Raw genomic sequence first — 23,593 nt, forward strand, 5'->3', positions numbered from 1 at the left:
TAACGAAAGTTGAAAATAATACTTAATTTATTCAAAAATCCATAAATAAAAATGCATTTTTTCAAACGTTTGTCACGTGACACAAAACGCTCCTGATTGGCCGGGCTTATGATGAAATCATCAATCATTTCTTGTAAACTTTGCTTTTCTACTATATGTACCACAGATTAAAATACAGGAAAGTGACGTCACCGACCCCATTGCAGCGCCATATTCTAGAAGTAGCGTTTTTGCGCGCTTTTTAAATATGGAATTTTGAATATGTTATTTTTCGGCAAATACGTACTAGAAATAAAAACACAACTTTTACTGGGTTCTTTTACATTAACTTCTACTAAATAATATAAAAAGGATTTTAAAAAACAGTCAAATAGCCTATTTGACGTATTACCTAAAACAAAACACTTCCGATATTTCACTTACATTTATAAAGAACTAACTATAAAGAAAAGAATTAAGATATACATGCATAATAATCGACCGTCGTATTTATGATTACCGTTGACGGAAATATCCTTCTTACTAAAATTTTATGACATTTCGAAGTACCAATTGGAGCAATAATTCTGCCAACGTAAACATTCCATCACACAGAAACTGTATAGAGACAGTTATTTGAAAATGCTTTATATTTATAGAAGTGTTCGTCGTGGTTTTACCGAAAGAATTGGATTAAGGTAACGATTTGAGATGAGATAGTTTTCACGAAGATTTGATCGCAATTACAAATATCCAAATTAAATAGTTTACGTAAAATAATTGACTATCAAGAGACAGGAAAACACACAAAGTCACGACTTTACCTCAAAAATAGATTAAAAAAACAAGGCGTAAAATTTGTGGAAATAAACTTTGCCATAAATACCTCAACAATCCTGTCGTTGACTTGGATCTTGCCACACAAGTCTGCTGAGCTGCCGGCGCTGATGCTTTTCACGAATATACCGCTCAACTCCTCTGTAAAAATATGTTTTACTGAAACTAAATGTTATAGATGTAATAATCGTATTCTAATAGAACAAGCAACACAAACATACCTAATAAAAACAATATAAAAAAATACCATTTCTTTATATTAGAATCTAAAAATATTCGATCATATATCATATATCTCATTACGACTCATGACGACCTCATGACGACCTCCGTGGTCGAGTGGTGTGTACACCGGTTTTCATGGGTACGCCACTCCGAGGTCCTGGGTTCGATTCCCGGCTGAGTCGATGTAGATTATCATTAGTTTTCTATGTTGTCTTGGGTCTGGGTGTTTCTGGTACCGTCGTTACTTCTGTTTTTCCATAACACAAGTGCTTTAGCTGTTTACATTGGGAACAGAGTAATGTATGTGATGTTGTCTCATATTTATAATTAAAAATATATATATAAATATTTCTTTATGATAAAATAAATGATTGTTCCACGTATCGTTAAGCTTTTTAAATTTTTCTTATCCAGATTGCTTTACAACGGAAATCTTCAAATTAACTTTTTATGTTTTCCCCTTCTCTTATTATATTGGACTTATGTAGTAATAATCTGATATTTCAGCAAGGGTACAAAATCACTTGGAGCATAAAGATCTTTGCTTTGTTGAATTTGTACAAGCCTTTGTTATTCCTTTCAGCTCAAACCCCTTATATTATACACGGTACTTGTGATGTCATTATTTTTATCATAACAATGTATCATATATTTTACCTTTGCGTGTACTTCAGTTATGTAAAAGCATTCAAAATATATTCTATAAATAGTATCTCGAAACACTAAAAATATTTCAAATGTAAAATTGCAAAAATATATTTATGCAAAAATGCTTTGATAAATTTTATTATAAACAGAAAAATGTAAACCATTAAAATGGAAATGTTGGTCCAGATAGTGTAAAATTGCAAAAACCACAAAGCACAAATTATTCGAAAGAAGAATAAAAATAAATAATATTAAGCCCTGTGAATTATTATAGAATAAATAGGGTCCGAGATTATTTTTTAGTGCTGAAGGTATTCCTTTATATGTGACAATAAGTTTTACTTGGTGGTAGGGCTTTGTGCAAGCCCGCCTGGGTAGGTACCACCCGCTCATCAGATATTCTACCGATAAACAATAGACCGCAGTATTGTTGTGTTCCGGTTTGAAGGGTGAGTAAGCCAGTGTAACTACAGGCACAAGGGACATAGCATCTTAGTTCCCAAGGTTGGTGGCGCATTGACAATGTAAGCAATAGTTAATATTTCTTACAGCATCATTGTCTATGGGTAATGCTAACCAATTACCATTAGGTGACCCATATGCTCGTCCGCTAACCTATTCCATAAAAAAATGCAAGTTTAAAGTTTCCGTACTAAATAATAATTTTATTATTATTGCCACCAATACCAAATATCTTATTCTAAAAGTGAGAAGTGAGTTATTGCAAAATTTAATTAATCACTATTCTAGCTATACTTGAGGAAATAAGAAAATAAAATGAAACAGTAAAACTCAACGCAATAGTCTTTTAAAACAATAATATAGTACATATTTTACTTAAAGCCTTGCAATAAGGATTTAAATTTAAATTTTAATAAAATATTTTAATATGTTACGAGAAAATACGAAAATATTTAATATCGCTTTAATATAACTACTTTCAACACCTCCCAAACATTTTATATACGTAACTGCAATGGGAAAAATTTTAATAACAAACATTTCCAACCCAGATGAATATTACTAAGCGCTGGAAAGAGCACGCTTCGGGCTATTTGGACTGTTACGAATTCAGCCATAAAGTTCACACACTTTTGCAATCTGGCCTACTTTATTGCTTATTGGAGACTCTGCTCGATTTTACGCTGTTTTTACTTGTAATTTTCTAGCGATCTTTAAAAAATTTAATGGTATTTGAACTTAATAGTGAAGATTGCTAAATAACTAACTTCAGTTACTGCTACTGATTGCTCACTCATATCAAAATCAAAATATACTTTATTCAAGTAGGCTTTTACAAGCACTTTTGAATCGTCATTTAACAACAAATATTATTTTTTTATATTAAGTGAAGCTACTACTGGTTCGGAAAGTAGATTCTACCGAGAAGATCCGGCAAGAAACTCAGTATGTACTCTTTTTCAACATTTAAAAATACAGTAATATTGTCATATCATATACAAATTACAAACACATATGTACATAAAAATGTCATGAAAGAAGAAAAGCGATGCCTTTAAAACGATGCAAAATGACAACAATAAAGGAGCAGATCTTGTTATCTCGATGTTGTGATCACCGAGCTGACATAACTACTTCTTAATTCAAATTTTGAAAAGTGTAACTGGTAAGTTTCTAGTTGGTTCTCTTCAATGAAATCTACGTTCCGAACTGGAGGTAGCTTCATTTATAAAACAGTTCTGTAAGGTACTTCTACAAGCCTAGTTGAATAAATTATATGGTTAAACTTATACTTATTTCTCAAAAAGAAATTACATTTCACTTACTTGAGAAAAGTATGACTATAAACATGTTTTAAGTTAAAACTTCGACAATCATAATAAATGTATCTCTAGTTTAACATATTCTTACAATAAATTTTGCTTTAAACAAGAAATTTAAAACATATCCTCAAAGCAACAATAATTGTGTACAAAACAGTGTACAATTATTTTCATTTTAATTTAAAATATATTAAAAATTCCTATTCTAACTTAAGCGTTTTACACCAGCAGCACGCCAATACGACAGATTTAATATTTTTGGCATCAGAGCCTTTCTCGAACGTTCAAGATACATTCACGAGTCTACCGCAACTCATTTATCAAAATCGATCCAAGAGTTTGGGCTCTGGGTCCTGAAATATATGACCGCCTATTCTCAACATGTATTGATGTTATAGCACATCAAATCACAAGGCTTTGCCATCAGAAAATATCCAAATACGGAATAAGAAACACATACATTATTTTACTAAAATTATACCTACAAGAATAGTATCTTCAAATATCTTGACATCAAAAGAAGGAGGTTATGTGGTTCCTTACAAACTTTTCTAATAAAAGGATACTTGTAATCAAAGAAATTACAGTGCGAGTCACCTTTTGCGTCCATTACTTAAATAAATTGGATTTTGGGACAAGTGAAAAGAAATACGGAAAAAAAATTATGATCTCCATATAATTTCGTATGTTGGAATAAGTCTGGTGACTAGTTTTTTTATGGTATAGGTAGGCAGGCGGACGAGCATGATGGTAAGTGGTCACCATCACCCATAGACAATGACGCTGTAAGAAATAATAACTATGCCTTACATCGTCATTGCGCCACCAACCTTGGGAACTAAGATGCTATGTCCCTTGTGCCTTTTCCACTGTCTCGCTCACCCTTCAAACCGGAACAAAACAATACTGCGGACTGTTGTTTAGCGGTAGAATATCTGATGAGTGGGTGGTACCTACCCAGGCGGGCTTGCACAAAGCCCTACCACCAAGAAAAGACTAGTAATTATCTAGTAGAAAGTTTTGCCAATTTTTTAGCTGTCGAAATCCTAAAGAGAAAGCGATTATAGATATACTCTAATTGTACCCTTATTTGAATTTTTATATGTTTTAAATATATCATAAGCTTTTTGCATCTTTAAGATTACCCAATTTAACGCTGCTATGTTATTTCTGTCAATTAATATCAAGGTCAAATAATATTTAAATTATAGGTATTATTATAATAAGGTACATAGTATAAATAAATAAAATTTTAACAAAAAGAAAAACCGACTTCAAACAAAACACTATTTTAAAACAAATGAATATGCACGAAAAAGTAAGAAAAATAATTGCGTATTCAACATATTTTTAGAGTCTTCCTAAGTTAAATGAAATGAAAAATATTAGACTACTTAAAAGTCGATTAACGATTATATCATGTAGTTATAATTATTGGTATATTTGGAGCCACAATTAAAACAAAGTCGCTCACTGCTGTCTATCCTGGATATATATTGTATGATCTTAGATCTTTAAAATTACACAACAAATTTTGAAGCAGTTTTTAATAGATAGATTGACTCAAGAGAAAGGTCGAGAGAGAAGGTCGTTCGTGGGAAAATTGTCTATATAAGCAGAGATCTTATATTATGGACCAAACATCAAGACTTGATAAATTTCGCAATTCTCCCCTTAACTATACGATCGTACTTACGGAAATATCCCGTTTACGTAATCAATTATGACCACATAATGTTTATATTACTCACTAGGACGATGGTAATTACACAAATGGATGATCAGATTATTTTTGCGATAGAATATCACGTGACGATTCTCTCGTTTAGTATGGAAAACTACCTCAAAATATACTATGTTAAAATTAATTAAACGACAAAATTTAAACATAGGCGGTATTTCAAAAAGCTTATGAGTAGAAAAGAATAAATGATATTCAAAAATCTAAATCTAAATCAAAATAAACTTTATTCAAGTGGACTTTCACGAGCGCTTTTGAATCGTCATTTAACAATTAAGTGAAGCTACCACCGGTTAGAAAAAGTGGAAAGTAGATTCTACTGAGAAGAACCGGCAAGAAACTAAGTAGTTACTCTTTTTCAACATTTAAAAAAATACAGTCATGTTAGTTATTACAATTATTTAAATTAAAAAAGTTTATCACTAATTTGGATTACCAAACAATAACTAATAATATTATTTTGTTATGTCCCTTTTGCTTATTGTGGCACTGGCATACATTTGACGGGAGGATAAATTGGATTTACTGACCTTGCTCGCAGACGTACCCAGCCACGGTGATGCCAAGACCAAGAGCTGAGTCCTTGTTAAGATCCACTTCGTAACTCAGCGTCTCTGGTTCACCCGTGCCTCGCACCGCCATATCTAATGGTAACCTGAACAGTACGTTTCGTAAATCAAAGGCTAAACATTCAAAATACTATCTATTACAACAATTTTAATCACCATTTTAGACAAGGTTTAGTTTAGTACAAGATTGGAATGATAAATGATATTATTGGTTATACAAGATTATGGAGATGATAAAAAAATTAAGTTAATCTTCGTTGAAAAAAAATTTGTAAATTAGTATTTTAATGAGAAAAAATAACTATAACAGTTTTCTATAGATAGGTAGGTCCTCGTGAGAAAATCAAAATTTGGATCATGAGAAAGCTTTATTTTTAAACAAAATGATAACTGCAAAACCTAAAGGAATAGATTTTTTAGAATATTATTGACTATCACGTAGTTGAATACAATTACACAATGATAAACCTTCCATCTAAAATATGAAGAGTCAGAATTCCTCAGTGACAAAATGTAATTACGCTGGGGACGTAACAACTAAGATCATACAATTTACATTCATAATGAAGCGAGCATACATATGCAAGCCTTCATTATCTCGTTATTTCCATTGTTAATGATTACTTCTATATCATATTTCATTTCTCTATATCGTCTATTAACTCCATCGAATATATTAAGAATAATTTCAATGTTGTACATAACTAAAATACCTACATAATGAAATCAAAACGTAACAGTATGTATCAAACTGAATTTGCAGTGGTCTTATCATTGAAATAGTTTCTACATGATCCAAAAACCTGACCATATCCAAAACATATCAACTTAAACTTATTTTCTAAATAGTAATTAGCAAAACATTTTAATTAGTTAGTATTTTTTTTTATAAACGGTACCAATCTCACCTAACAGGTGGTGGCTGGGGTTCCGATGTAATTATAAGTGGTGGTGGACGCGGTGATGGTGCCAAAGCTCCTCTTGGTACTACTGCCACGATTGATGCTACAGGCTGTTAATCAGGACGTAATAAAATATCGTTAACAAATAGTATACGAAGTTTATATTAAAATAAACACAGTATTCAAACCAGATACTCTATCAAGTAATCAAGAAAAAATAATAAAAGTATCAAAATTTGTTAAGCAATAATTCAAACAAACAAGGAAGTTTTCAATTATACAAAAAACTATTACACGTACAATCGTAAACCATTTCCACAACTGCAAAAGTATATTGCGTCGTTGTCGTTAAAAATAGAATTTCAGAGCGTATCGTCATAATAAATTAATAGCATTCATAAGTTATTTTTTTATTTTTCATTCAACCTGTATTCGACGGTAAATTAAAAATTGTGAGAAAGTATTAATTTATCGAATAAATCTGGAGACATAATAAGATCAACTCCTTGATAGAGATCTTACTCTAGCAGAACGTTTACAAGATGTTGCTTTAATTTTTTTTTTTTAATTGGAAAAGCCAATTTAATCTGTAAGTCATATCACCGGACCTCAAGATCTGTTGCTCACAGTACATTTTACTATCGAGACGATTAGAGCCAGGTGACCATTTACTCTCGGTACAATCATTACGTTCGAACGTTTTGCTACGAGTAGTTCGCTCATAAATAGTTACGAAGGTCAGGTCAATTGTTCAGTGATTTGATTTGATAAAAACGATTAATCTGTCAATCAATCTTGATTAAAACAGTACGCAGATCCTGGAAAAATACCAGGACAGCATAACTACACTTCAATTTAAAATGATTTTTTTTTCAGTTATGAAACTTTTGAAAAGCGTAACGTGTACCAAAAGTTTTATTATATCATACTTCTGAGCAAAGATATTTTCTTCTTAATTCTTAGTTCTGGACCATATAGCTTTATTGCAAGAACTTACTCTATTAACTCTAGAATTATCTTATAAAAATTTTAGTCTATAATATAAGATTTCTTCAAACTTACCCGATGGTGCAACCTTTCCTCAATAATAGTGGGTGGTGGTGACGGAGGCGTTGTGTCTTCGGATAATGCCCCAAATCCATCATGCCCTGCCTCAGCCAAGCCCCGCTCCAGCTCTATGGGGTCAGCAAGTAGCCGTGACGGTACAATTGGTGCCTGAGACGCACCGAGAGACTGTTAAAAAATGCATAATGTTAATAAATCGTTTTAACAATACGTACATCTATATTTATTTATGTTACTTGTATGTTATTTTGATGTATTATATTCTTATTCAAGGGTTTAAATTTTCGTGGATATTGTGGCCATATATATTCTATTAATATCCTACTTTTTTTTATAATAAACTGAAGTGCAAAATGTGAAGAAATAAAACTGCTCAAGAGAAGAACTTAAATAAGAAAAACCAAAAAAAAAATTGCAATTGTATTACAAAGAAAAATAGGCTTACAGATTTTAATTTATAAAAATTTTATATAGAAACAATAAATGAAAATTTAGCTAAAGCCGATCGTAAGCTATACGTACGTAAGAGTAATTATTACTCGTACTACGAACAATTACATTGAAACATATGACATGAATTTGCAACGACGCTGCAGTCAAGAACCACTTAAATAAGCAAGGAATTATAAATGAATAAAGTCTCATTTCTTCTCGTACAAAGTGCCTTCCTAAAACCCCTCTTGCACGTGCTAATTGCAACGCCTAGTTTCCTTGGTAGTTTATTCAGAAAATAAAAGCTACTTGATTCTATGTATGAAGCTGTATTTACGAGTGCATATCAAACCAAATCAAGGAATTCTTTATTAAATTTCTAACAACCAATTTTGAATCGTAATTATGTAATATTAATGTACCAGTAATTGAAACCGGTTCGGAATGTAGATTCTACTGAGCACGAAAATTCAAGTGCCGCAAGAAAATAAGTAGCTACTCATTTCCGATCAAAATCAAAAATCAAAATCAAAAAAAAACTTTATTCAAGTGGGCTTTTACAAGCACTTTTGAATCGTCATTTAACAATTAAGTGAAGCTACCACCGGTTCGGAAAGTAGATTCTAACGAGAAGAACAGGTAAGAAACTCAGTAGTTACTCTTTTTTAACATTTAAAAAAATACAGTTATGTTAGTTAATACAATTATTTAAATTAATATATCCTGCTGGAAGTCAACAGGATGATTAAATTATATGGGTATTTTAATTAACTAGATTTGATTTATTATTTTAGTATAGAAATCAATAAAACTTACTCCACCTTATTATGTATAAAATGTTAATAATACGATATATAAAAAAGTTCCCTCTCATATAAAAATTTGTAAGATAAAGTTAATGTATCTTCTTACGGCCTGTGCTTCCATGGACCTTTGAGCTACCGACTTTATGAGGGATTTAATGAGAGTCAGCACGATAGAAAGGAATAAAGGACTTGTCCACTAGAATGCCCTATGGGCTGTTGTCTGTTAAGAATGAGTGTCACGGCCATCATCAGTCAGGATATATTATTTTTTCATTTCAAAGCAAAATATACATAACTTGATAAACTAGTTGTGAATTAGCTGTCAACTAGTTGACAGACAAGAGAAGACATGGTAGACCATTCAAAAGATGGAGTGATGATATTGCAGATATAGCTGAAGCGCTTTGGATAAGAGTGGCAAGAGACAGAGATAGCTAACAACATTTGGAGGAGTCTTTTAACGCAAAAGGTCCCTAGAATAGAAAATATACATGAGAGAAAAAACGAAAAAAATAAAATAAATAAATATAATATCAAACATATTAAATTCTAACCCAAAAACGATAAAACTGTTATAAAATACAATTTATAAGGGAAAATAGCTTTATTATTATTATTATGATATACAGAACTTCTTTCGTTCTTTCTCAAATATTAATGATTAACCATTTATATATCGTATATGCAGTAATTTTATATTTTGCCTGAACTGCATCAATTCCATACCCAGACTTTATATGCCAATTAAATTATATCTAATATTGGGTCAAAGCTTGGAAGCCAAAATATCAAATATTTCTTAGTACGGTCAGTCCATGCCTACAGAAATTATGCTTTATTCAGCCTAGTTAAATCTAGGTTGGCCATTTCAAAGATTAATGTGAAAAGTTTGCAAGCCGATATGTGGTTATTATATGCTCCGTAATTGTGTTCGTTAAAGAACTTGTTTTATATAAACCTGCTCCTTTGAATTTGGAAACTAGGTTTAACGATTTAATTTCGTAACTATGAACTTGTTACTGAGATAACTAACTTTTGGTATCCAGGCTAATTTAGAGCCAATGAAAGATAGACTAATGCAAATAATTCCGTTATTCTTGGAACATTTATATGAATTTGAGAGGGTAACTTTTGCGAGTCTATTGAACTATGAATAGATTTACGCTTCTCCAACGAACTTAGTATGTATTATTATCTGCTTGATATGGACAATTTTTATCCTTAATAATTAGAAGAAGATGGATGGAGCAAAGTAATAAAAAGTTTCAATGGAAGCCCAATGGCGACGTATACAGTATACACACCATTCACACGCATAGCATTTGCTTTCTGATATATGAGCCTGTACTACCCAAGCCATCTTCATTCAAGGACCCAAGGTATTTCACATCAAAATGAAGTTCAATCGTACGCCAAAAAAGTTAAAATCGGTATTTCCATGACAGGAATTGGTCCTACCCCAAAGGTGCGCCAATAGATATTTCATATAAGATACATTTTAATACTGGGTGCAGTAGGTACAAAAAACCTAAGCGCCTCACATTGGGAACGTTTTTTTAATAATACTCAGGTCTAAGAGCATCGGTAAGGCAACCAAAAAAATTATAAAAATATTACTAGGAGAGCGGAGATTGTCAGAAAAATCCTTGCATCAGACGACGGCACTGTTCACAGAATAAAACATTCAACAAATATCCATTAATTATTCTAGAAAGCACGTAAGCACTTTCAATACGCACGTCAGTTATGTCATATTTAAAAACCCGCATAATACAAGATGCCGACCAATGTTTACCCCCAACCATGACGAAAACTTGGTTTGACACTTAGAGGCCACCTTATTACTTTAGTGCTTTTCTTATTCTGAGATACGGCATTTTTACGTCTCATTACAGTTCCATCTCTGTGAATGTTATATACGAGTACATTACGAGTTTCTGAATATCAAAAGAGAGTAACTTACTTGCCAAGTGTAAGGAATCCCACGAAAGACTTTATTTTTATGCTAACCAAATGAAAAGTGCCCACACCCGTGGACATCTACAACGCAAGAATGCTCACAGGTGCTCTGTCGGCTTTTAAGCAATGAATGGAATCTTTTGTTTAATGGTTCCCAAATCGTAACGGTTAGGAAAATTCACCGTTAAAGTTGGTTCGATAGGGTGGGTGATTATGCATTGCAGAAAATGTCTTAAAAATTGTGCTGGTCTTTTCAGAAATTGTGGTGATGAAATATGTGAAGTATTGGTGAGGGTGGTCTTGAGACAGAAGTAATCTAACTGTTTTAATAACATCAGCGAAATAACTACACTAACAAGGTATATATTATCCCCAACAACTTGTCTATTTATTAATTAATTGAATTGTAATATGTAAGCTCTCATTCAGAGTAAATAACGAATATAATAACGCTCGAAATAGAAGCTGTAAAATAATATTATTTGTATTGAAATAAAATTTGGTTTAAATAAATTAAGTACAACGAGAATTTATTTCATTAAACCGACTATTTATATTGTTAACAGTTGTGGTAAATTCCGCAAAATGTTTTAAACACAAATGTGACCAATAATCGAATTATTTCAGCTCATAAATAAACGTTAAAATTGTGGTTTTTCATCAAAAACATTAATAAAACGCTTTCAATGTACACTAATTGTAAAATGAAATACATTACTATTCATTCAGAGAATAGTGACGCTGTTTTGTAAATTCAAGTAACCACAAAACACGAACCTTAAATGTCAGAAATTGATATGGAACATTGACTCTACTATTGATCACATTTAAAGAATATACGCATCAATATAGCGTATCACGTATAGTCAGTTACAACATTTCATAAATGAGTATCTCATTGAAATAAGTTCTTAAAGACTGGCTATTCTGTACGGTCACCATGGAATATTTGGTTAATGTAAGACCATCCTATATGAGTTCGATCCCCAAGCATGCGTAAGCAATCCCGTGGCGCCTGCCAAAAGACGGAGAGAGTACCGGAGTACCGCTGGTTTTTTAGTGGTTAAACCCGGCGTACCTGGGCGCACTCGCCGTCCAGGGTTCCGGGGAGACAACACCCCCCCCCCCCCCACTTAACATCACGTGGGGGAAGCGCGTAATGCGTTTTTCCAGAGAAAAAAAGTAAAAAAGACTGGCTGTTCTGTGACATCAAAACAATACAGATTACAACAATAATTGGTTTAGGGTATTTTACGCAATCATCTTAAGTTATAAAAACGTTTACCATAACTGACTTTAAACGCACGTTTATTTATTTTTTATTGTACAATTTCGCAATGCCTGACTAGTATCTTAAATATAATAGTAAATCATTATATACATTGTGTTAGCATATTTATTTTAATATGATCATATTTTATTGTTTTAATGTATTAAAGTATTATCAGCATAAATAATTCGATTTAAATAGTTGTTACAATTTGCGTTGATTACATCCGGTTTTGACTAAACTAAATTGTTTTTAAAATGGATCGAAACCGGATGTTGCTACAGTCGTGTAAACATTAAATACTAGGAGTAAGCCTAGAAATGGTCACTCTTACTTTAATCGTCGAATTGGAAGGATCGTGAACCACTTCAGGAGAGATAAAGTATTGATTGTGAGGAGAGTTTTTGTATTATTCCAACATCTCAGATGTGGGATCGCCCATAATTGTAAATGATTATATAAAGCAAAAGTTGGTGTAGATAGCATTTGGTCAATAGGTATTTTGCAGGTAATTACCACACTTTACTATTCCAAAGTGACCAAACAGCTGTATAAAATTTAATGGTTGAACTTTGCTCGAATAAATATTGGTTTATACATATTTCATACATGGCCAGTGTATATGATTAAAGATGAGTTCTTCCCCCAAGTAACCCATTCGCTCATCTGCCTTCCTAATGTAAATTAAACAAAAAAAGGCCGAGATTCTTGAATTTTTTATGGTAGAATCTACATTTCGAACTGATGGTTGCTTCATGTTTAATGGATTTTCTTTAATTTGCAATTCAAACATGTTTGCAAGTTTACTTGAATAGAGATTAATTTGAATTTTGATATATGATAATGAGATGATTAGGATTATGAAACATAATTAGTTTTCGATTACCAAAATCTAATATAATCAAATATTAAATTCCGCTTTTCACCCAAATAGTACGACAAGCAGCGAAAAGTAGCAATTTCACGAAATATGTGACATAACAACAACTTGATAATGCTTAAAACCTCAAAATAAACAAAATTATAAATGAACTCAATATAAACCCTACATTAGACATAGATTTATACAAAAAACAAACGGTATTATAATGTAAAAGATTGTTGTGGCAAATTTAATCATTTACAAAAGTGGTGCTGGTCAGACCACAATCTTTACAACTCTTTCCATCCAGAGTGACATCAGTGCATCTCATTAAAAAATACAAAATGAAGTTGTAAATCTAGGCGATTTATTCACCCCGCAAGTGTTCGTACGTCAAAAAAGCCTCTAATTCTCGGATTATGAACGGCATTAAAAGTGCCTTAAACACAAATTGAATGGACCACTTTATCGTCTATGAATTAAATTTAATAAATATTTATTGATATCAACTTACATTATACGAGTAAATAAGATAGCAAAGAAATACATATATTTAAATTAAAATCAAAACCGTAAAATTGGCATTACAAATTTATTCACAAAACATGATGTTAAAGGTATACATAAAGTCATAACGTCATCATATTAAATTTGAACATAAGATATAAAGAGTAATTGTAAATATTGAGCCGCATTCAAACCATTCCAAACCACCATGGCTCGGCCAAATGGACGCGACGTAATGAGGCGCTCCGTATCACAGGTGAAAATTCGCTGATTCATTATCCTACCCTTATCCCAATTTTATTTGGTGTCAGCGCAGCAAGTCTTCTTCTAACTAATACTTCCCTGTCTGACGTCATCATATTGTCTTTCGTATAATCCATCCATTGTTTCTTTGGTTGTCCCCTTCCTCTGTTTACACCCATGTCCATGCTCAAGACTTTCCTAACAACATGGTCATCATTCCTCCACAGCATGAAAACTAATTGAAAAGACTCTAGGAGAAGTAACTCTGTCTGTCTGCCTGTCACTCTTTCACGATCAAACCACTGAATCATGCAATGCATGAAATTTGGTACGAAGCAAACATGTACTAAAAGAAAGGACACTTTTTTCCCTAAAACATGACAGGAGCGAAGCCACGTTCGATTACTAGTGTCATTATAAATGGAAAATACGCACTTAATATAAGCTCAACTAGAAATTCGTAGCAATAGACGGTACTGATAGATGGCGTTAATTCAATGAATCGCCGAGACTAGATGTGAACGGTACAAAACACTTCCCTTATTTCATTCACTCATTCACCATTCGCTACCCCGATTACTTCGGGCGCACGTCCATTTATTAAGCGCTCCCTAACATAATGTACGTGTCGGCTGTTTGCTTGATGAAAATGTATATCTTTATTAAAGCTTCCCTTTTTTCACTGGATATTTGGTCTTAAATGGTTTTCATAAAAATATATTATATATGAGATTACGTACATGAAAATAATTTAGTATCCTTTCTTCCCTAAAGATGTATATTCCTGTTTTTATATTTAAGCATAAGTAATGCTTATACTTAAGCACGCATTGATATATGATGATATATGTGGCGAAAATTTTCAAAATCATTCATACATAATAATAAGATTACATTAATGATAAAAAGTAAGGAATTAGTATTTGTTTTCTAAGCAAGACAAATATAATTGTACTTGACTGATATACTCTGTAATTAGAATGGTGCAAAGCAGCAACCACTGAGTTTCTTGCCGGTTCTTCTCAATAGGATCTAATTTCTGAAACGATGGTAGTTACACAGTTGGTATGGCTTTGTTTAGCATCACCAGTCATCAGATATTCTACCATTTCTACAACCGGTCAGCAGCACCAACTATTATTGCGTTCCGGTTTTAAGGATAGTCTGTTCGCGCCATCAACATTGACCAACTAAGACGATGAGTCACTTGTCCCTGTAGTTTCATTGCCTTACTATGCTTTAAAAACAGAACATAACAATACAAGAATTGCTTTTTGGCGGTAGAATACCTGACGAGTAATATTAAAAAACCAAAAGTCCTATCAAAGTCAAATCAAGTCAAAGTCAAAAATCTTTACTCAATATAGAAGTGAACTTATTACTCTTCCGAAATAAACTTAGCGAGATTATACCAATATATAATCGCTAATTAATTTTTCATATACAATTAGGTATAATAAATAATCTATCCCCAAGTAAAAGTAGTCATTGATGATACCGAAAATTAAAATTGTGAAAACCGTGTATATAAAGTTTAAATTTAAAATTGTAACTTTCAGCTGCTACAAAATAAAAATCAACTCAAAATCTTAATAACATTCGTTTATCGTCTGTCCATACTTTAGCGAAACATCGCCTTATTTATTTGTTTTTAAACTCATATCGGATATATCGTGCAGCTAAAGTTGCAATATTTTGTAAAACTTTAATATAAGTTTGACGAACAAGAGTTTTATAACGTATTTCACCTTGACATATTAAACAATGAGTTAAGCGTTAGTTTTGATAAACAAATGGCAGCTAGCCAAGTGAAATCTGAGTTCCATATCATTGGCAAAAAAATCTATACTTATATAGAACGCCCGCGACTTTGCTCACATCTTTGGGCAAAAAGAGTAGCCTATGTCCCTTCTTGGAGTTCAAGTTTGCTTCATACCAATTTTTATCAAAATCGGTACAACGGTTTGGTCGTAAAAGTGCGACAGACCGACAGAGTTACTTTCACATTTATAATATTAACATAGATATTATTAAATTAAGGTGTATCTTTCTTTCTGTGATGTTACAACACATAACGATAAAAAGTGATTGGGATTTTCATTCTATTTTTTTACTCCTTTTATTTAAACAATTTCTACTACTGGCCAGCAACACAATATTAATTAGCTATCAATTACATTCACAAAACTCGTCGGCAAATGTGTTGTTATCACACTCATATTAACATTTCGGGAGAGTTCTATTTTCTACATAACTGGCCACTTCTGTGCATGATCACGGACGAGCGTAATATGTGTCGATTGTTTGAATACTTGAACTGTAACCACAATTCGTGTGTACGAATTAGGCAAGCTTAAGCCTTCGTGTACACGGCGCCGCAGTCACCAGCGACGGACCGCAATGTTGCGTATATATACATAGCTTTAATATAATTAAATATATTTTATATCAACCCGGTAATTGCCCCGTGGTTAGAACGCGTACGTCTTAACCGATATTTGCGGGTTCAAACCCAGGCAAGCACCACTATATATATGTGCTTAATTTGTGTTTATTTTTCATCTCGTGCTCGGCGGTGAAGGAAAACATCGTGAGGAAACCTGCATGTGTCTAACTTCATCGAAATTCTGCCACATGTGCATTCCACCAATTCTCGCATTGAACAGCGTGGTGGAATATGTACTTGTTTAAGAAAAACGTCCTAAATAGTCTTATCCGCATACAATGCCGAAAACAACAAAGTTGGTCATTGGGTCAAATGATATGTCGTTCTATCAACCGGAAAAACAGTTGTGCATTTAAAATATTGTAACGTTACGCCATTACGAAGATATGTATAATTGGAAAAAAAGAGGCGTAATGCTCCTTAGCGATTGTTTATATTGTCACATGATATTGACATATCTCGTATGATGTGTCAAGCTTTATATACGAAATTGTTGGTGCTGTGCTTCTTATAGATATTGATATAGATATTGCACCGAGCTGTACGGTATGTATATGTGTGGTTTTTATAGTAGATACCCAGCAGAAGTTCCAGCTCTGCATCGAGAATTGTAAATCCGCCGTCTTACCCACCACATGTGAAAACGCAGTTAGATTTCACAACAATGGCGTCTTATAATTTACCCGGATTTGCAACTCGGAAGTGAGATGACATACGATTTATTTAAACGCTACTTCAATACTTTGATACTCTTAAATTAACCCTTGTATATAATTTTAAGTAAAGAAAAACATCAAAACGAAAATGGCAAATATTTCTTAAAATGGCTCAATCTTCTGAGACTCGTAAAACCGTTAACAAAGAATGATGAAAAAGGTTCTGAGTTCTCCTCTTCAATAGAAGAGGCTTTTAGAAATGGAGCGTTGAGGCTGCTTTACATTTAAGTAAGAAAATTACATAATAGATAAATGTTTAAGATAATGAATTTTGTAACTAAATATACTATTTTATTATGATTTTATATAAATAATCTAATTTATGTACGACATTTTCGTCGATATTAATTAATCGTCTATTTCAAGGTAAATTTGTAGTGTTTATTTATTTATTTATAAGGACAACTTTCAAAACATACACCATTTATAGGTTTTAAAATAAAGGTAATTAATTTTACATTTTTAGCCTAAGTATTGTTTCAATTAAAAGTTATCACGGCATGGAAAAGGAAAGTTTTTTCTAATAACCTAACACAACTTCTTTTTTTCTACTTCTATTATACAAAAGGGGAAACAAAAAATACTACTACTTGTGTTCCCGAAACAAATGGAGTATTCCTCAATAAATAAGCGTTACTATAAAATAAAGGTAAGCGTCAATAGCGCTATAGATTACGGACCGCCTAGCGATGTGACTGCGACTTTTTGTCGCAGAATCAATCTGACCCCTTGGGCTATTATGATCCCCACTAACACAAGTGATAAGATTAAAATGCGATGTAAATAGGAATATCAGTAATTCTTTAATTCATTTGGGATACTGCTAGTATTCCTTTAAAAAAAATAGGATTTTTTTTTAAAAATAAAACTCATGGTCTTATTCCTTCGAAAATTCATCATGGAAAAATACTTTTTGGACGAAGTAATGCTCTATCAATAAGTCTGGATCCTATCGTCTGAAGACCAACCAGCTCTTGAGTGTTGCAAATGTATGGGTACGTAAAATTACACTGATTTCTGGAATATTATTGGTTCGATCATTACATTTGTTCTTGGATCGGAGTTTACAGCCATATTAGGTACAAATATATCAATCAGCAGTCATTATCGTCTTTCTTAGTATTATAATACATGGACGTCAGAGAAGGCAATACTAAGTAGTATTATTTTCCAGTTTGAAGAGTGAGTATGCTAGTGTAACTACAGGTTAAAAGAACGGAACCAACCTTGGGAACAAAGATGTTGTTGGCCCATCAGTGATATCAGGATTAAGATTTCTTTAAATACCTACAAGCAATATTGATCAGTTACAATCAATAAGCTCATTTGTCAGTACACCTGCATGACATGAAGGAAAATCATTTGCATGTGTATAACTCAAAAAATAATTTTTTATCTGTAATTTTAGCAGGGCCTTGAAACTGACAGTCGTACAAAAGCCTTTCATCACTGATGCCGCAATCATATTATCCTATTTGCTTGTAAAATAGAATAAAGTAAAGACAAAGCATAGGGTAGACTACTAGATATTAGAATACGCTTTTTTTAAAAGAAAATTCGTAGATGGACGTGTAGTGGCGTTATTTAGATAGTCTATTTATTTGTATACCTCCCAGACAAAATAAAAAATAAAAAATTATTACAAATCAGTGATCAGCTCATGAACTGAGAACTGAGTAGCTGGCACTAGATATGACCAGTACCATCAATTATAAATATTGAATCGTTGCTAAAATAGAGAGTTAGTAATTATAAAATTATTACAAAATGACGAATCAGTATCATCATTATGTCTATCATTAAGTATTCTACTGATAGACAGTCTTTTGTTTTATCTATATATTTCACATAGTTCAGCTTATTAATTAAGATATGTATGTGCGGAAGCGGTGTTTTTACAGCCTCCGATATCTTCGAACCTTCCTATTTTAGGACCTTTTTGTACGTTAAATGTTCAATCATGTTTTGTTGGATATGAATTACAAGTTACAAATTACATACCGAAATATTTTATAGAGAAATATTAACAACACAGTATATCTTCTATTCTTCTTGTTAATTTTTTCCAGTATTTGTGTCTTCATGTGAAGGGTTACAATAATAACTCAATGCCAAGTGGTCTATTCTAGCGCATATATATATTTTAAAATTAAACTTATATACGATACGATCACAGGAATAAAGAACAACGTACCTGTAATGTCGGTTGCAATGTGTTACTGTGTGCGGGGCGCGCAACCAGCAACCGCACACAGGCCCCGCACTGCCGGAGCACGGCTGCAGCTTGTCGAGCGCACATCCCCACGACGCACACAGCGCCAATACGGAGCAGCATATCGCCGCTGCGTAAACGGCCATCCTGTAAAAAAACCTTTCAATGTAGTAACATACTATTATTAGTAAAAAAAATCATGTTTTAGTCAAAAACAACTATTAGGAACTAATAACTGAAAATTCAATTGCATTAACAGCTTGTAAATTTCCCACGGCTGGCTTAAGGCCTCCTTTTCTTTTGAGGAAAAGGTTTGAAATATATTCCACGTTGTTTTAATACGGGTTGATGGAATACACATGTGGCAAATTTCGAGGAAATTAGACACATGCAGATATCCTCACCATCTTTCTTTCGCCGTCGAGCACGAGATAATTATAGCTCAGTGGTGCTTGCCTGGGTTGGAATCGGCAATCGTTGGTTAAGATGAACTAGCCCCTGGGCCATTTCTTCTAATTTTTTTATGAGCAGAAATTCCATTAAAATATCAGAATGCAGTTTAAAGGACTAAAGAGAACTCCATTTAAAAGTTAACCTCATCCATTACTACACCAATGTGAATACGCATTTGATATTTTTCCATGCCTCTAAACACAAAACGATTTATAACTAAGAAATTGGTACACACGGGTTTGAATGCACAATCTTCAATTAAGGTTCGGATATTGCAAACACCCTCGGCTCTAAATTATTAAAATAACCTGGCCTAATTTCCGACACGGCGGTCAATTTGAACGACGGTGTTAGATCTATTATAGTTCACAAGTGTGTAAGCGAACGCAGGTGTTCTTCCTATTCCCTTATTCTCATAGAATACGACCATAAATAGATCAGTCACTGGACCAACGACTTTATTTACTTAACATGTCTTGGATTGCTATTGATAAAAGAGAACAGCATTATAATTATAGCACCAACGACCATTATAAAATCATAAAGGTAGGTAAGGTAAGGTAACAGGCCGTACATTTCCCACTGCTGAGATAAGGCCTCCTCTTCCATTATGGAGAGTGTTTGGAACATATTCCACCACGCTGTTCCAATGCGGGTGGCGGAATGCACATGTGGCAGAATTTCGATGAATTAGACACATGCAGGTTTCCTCACGATGTAGCAGTACGAGATGAATTATAAACACATATAATAATACATTAATATATATATATATATATATATATATATATATATATATATATATATATATATATATAGTGGTGCTTGCCTGGTTTTGACTCGAAATCATCGGTCTGATCATCATGATCATCTGAGCCATCTCAGCTCAAAAAAAAATCATAAAGACGTATCTCTATTTATTTTGCATGACATGACATTTTCTTGAATGTCAAGTTTTCGTACTAATTAAACGGGAATATCTGGAAGCACAAGGGCACGATCACCTATCTTTTTTTGAAGTCATTGTCGTTTCTTACAACAAGAACTATTGCATAACAGGAAACAATGATCAGTAGATAAATTTTCACCATGCGCCCATGTGAATGTATCGAAATGGCCAAGCCACATATTTTGACAAAGTTGTTAAGGTCTTGAAAATCAGAGCGTATAGATTTAGAAGAGTCTAAATGATATCTGATAATTTTTGACAGTCTCGTCTTGACAACATATTTACAGGAAAATGTTTTAGTGGGATAATTATATTTATTATAAATCGAGTAATTTTATAAATCGATCTATATGAATATTATAAATTTCTGTCTGTCGCTCTTTCACCACCAAACCGCTGAACCGAATTTGATGATATTTGGTATATAGCAAACTTGGACTCCAAGAAAGGACATAGACTTACTTTTTTGCTTAACACATGACAACCAACAACCTATAATACGAGCGAAGTCACGGACAACTACTAGTATTAAAAATTTAAGCCAAAACAAAAAACACCAGATATTTTTTACTTTTGTAAAATTGCATTTTTGTCAAGATTCAATAGAATGATACATTTATAGAGCATTGAAGTGAGGTTTGAAAACTGTTTCAGGAATCAATTACCGGACTGACAGACCAAGATAGTAGAACTTGTACCGGTTAATAAATAACTAGAACCGATTCGCGTTTGGAACTCAGGTGCTGATAATATCCGTGCAATTTCACAAAATTAATTTACACGCGCTACTTATTTGTATTAGTTCATAAAGATACAGAACAAAAATACAAATATTGAGCGGACTTCACCAAGAGTTTTAACCCTTTTTGTTCTGATAAAATCCAGTATCCAGAGCAGCTAATGTATTTTGAACCCTTGACAAAATTACTGCATTCATTCTAGAGTATATTCAAAGTTTATTTTTATTCAACAACAACAACCTGTAAATTTCCCACTGCTGGGCTAATTGACAAAATTACAGCATTAATTCTACAGTATATTCAAGTATATACAACAACAACAACCGGTAAATTTCCCACTGCTGGGCTAAGGCCTCCTCTCCTTTTGAGGAAGATGTTTGGAACATATTCCACCACGCTGTTGCGGGTTCGTGGAATACACATGTGAACACAAATTAAGCAACAAGACATTCGTAGATAATGTCGAAATATCGAGCTCCACCGAACAAAACATGATATGTTTTCATGGTAAATATCCCGAAATCAATAACTTTAATAACAAATTAAGCACTTGAATATTCAGCGGTGCTTGCCAGAGCCCGCAATCATTGGTTAAAATGCACGCGTTCTAACCACTGGGACATCTCGGCTCATAAACCTACTAAACTTATAAAGTTATCAGACAAAATTTAATTTAATATGAAAATTCATCGTCGCCTTCACGTCCAGTCGAGCGCTTACATAAGATAACAAAACGTTTTTATGTTAACAAACTCGTATTAGGATAAACATTTCCCTTGTTATGCCTCTGTTAAAGGAATTGGGTTAGCTAATATATTCTCGTTGTTTTGCACCTTTGAAAGCGATATTATGATAAAAAATGCTTGTACAAAACAAAGGAAAGAAACTAAGCAAGTCATTACTTCTCAAATAAGGTGACGGTTTTTATTTTGCTGTAATAAAAAAATGATTAAATCAATATACGTAAACCCTATACGAAAAATGTATCATATATAATTTACTAGTTGTTATCCGGTTTTGCTCGTAGAAATATGAATATATTTAGAAATTAACTTAAAATATTACAGTGACCTAAGACTGTTTATTTACTACAGTTTTTCCAATTACAAAGTAACCTATGTACTTTCTCAGGCTCTAGACTATTTGTGTACCAAATTTCATTAAAATCGGTCCAGTAGTTTTGACGTGAAATTGAGACAGACAAACAGAGTTACTTTCGCACATATAATATTAGTATGAATAAAATGAGTAGGAACATATTAGTCCCTACTCTACTCTGTTACCTCTTACGACTTAAATCGTTGAATCGATTTGGTTACATTTTTATTAATAATATTATTACACGAAATGCTATTAATAATTATTAAATAATATAAGAACTATTAACGTGCGTTCGGATTAAGCTCAGATGTGTTTACGACTAATATTAATTAGTTCCACGAGATGAGGCTAGAATTCTCTTGTTATGTTATGTATACCGCAAAAGCGGCTGTTCTGAATTAATTAGAAAAAAACTACATTTCTACCTACTTGTATATACACAGTAACAGCCTGTAAATTTCCTACACACTTTTTAGGAGAATGCTTGGAACATATTCCATTACGCTGCACCAACGCATGTCTTTTTCTTTGAGAGAGCGAGATGAATTATAAACACAAATTAAGCACATGAAATTTCAATAGTGCTTGCCTGGGTTTTGACCTGCAATCATAGGTTTAAGACGCACGCGTTCTTATCACTATAGTAGCGGCACGCTATGATGGCCGTTTTGACGTTTGCCCGCTCATGAAGTTTCGTATTTAATAAATAATTACATCAAAGGAGCAAATTGTTGTTCCTTATTGTCAATAGTGACGTGCACTTAGTTTATCGAAAATTTATCGAATGTGATTTTTAAACTACAAATATTAGGGTACCGTGAAGATAACTTTTTTTTTGCGTAAACGTGTACGTCACACTCTCACACTCGACCTCGTAGTCGGTGTTATATTTGTATTGACAGATAATATTTTATCTATTTTATAAATTATTTATTTTATTTTTTAATTAAATATGTTTATTGTAGAAAATGATAATAGAAATAATATTAGTATTCAGAACATAAACCTTTTTAATCAGATACTACTTGCAACAAAAACAAAGATTTGAATATATTATATCGATAATAAATTTACATTTTACATCACTTTTTTAATGTGTCAAAACGGCCATCGTATCTTGAATGTAGTTGCTAGATAAACACTGACT

The 23,593-nt window shown here is 32.7% G+C and overlaps 1 protein-coding gene across 1 annotated transcript in view; it reads right to left on the reverse strand.

Annotated features, from left to right (window-relative positions):
• LOC124539228 overlaps positions 1 to 23,593 on the reverse strand; it is a 226,231-nt gene that overhangs the window by 157,867 nt on the left and 44,771 nt on the right. The window contains exons 4-8 of the mRNA XM_047116525.1: positions 19,186 to 19,350; positions 7,748 to 7,918; positions 6,692 to 6,795; positions 5,745 to 5,869; positions 866 to 957 (exon numbers count right to left, since the gene is read on the reverse strand). Of these exons, the coding sequence (XP_046972481.1) occupies positions 866 to 957; positions 5,745 to 5,869; positions 6,692 to 6,795; positions 7,748 to 7,918; positions 19,186 to 19,350 (657 nt within the window). The remainder of the gene's footprint in view (positions 1 to 865; positions 958 to 5,744; positions 5,870 to 6,691; positions 6,796 to 7,747; positions 7,919 to 19,185; positions 19,351 to 23,593) is intronic.

Source organism: Vanessa cardui, chromosome 22, assembly GCF_905220365.1.
Source record: "Vanessa cardui chromosome 22, ilVanCard2.1, whole genome shotgun sequence".
In the NCBI taxonomy this organism is placed as follows: domain Eukaryota; kingdom Metazoa; phylum Arthropoda; class Insecta; order Lepidoptera; family Nymphalidae; genus Vanessa; species Vanessa cardui.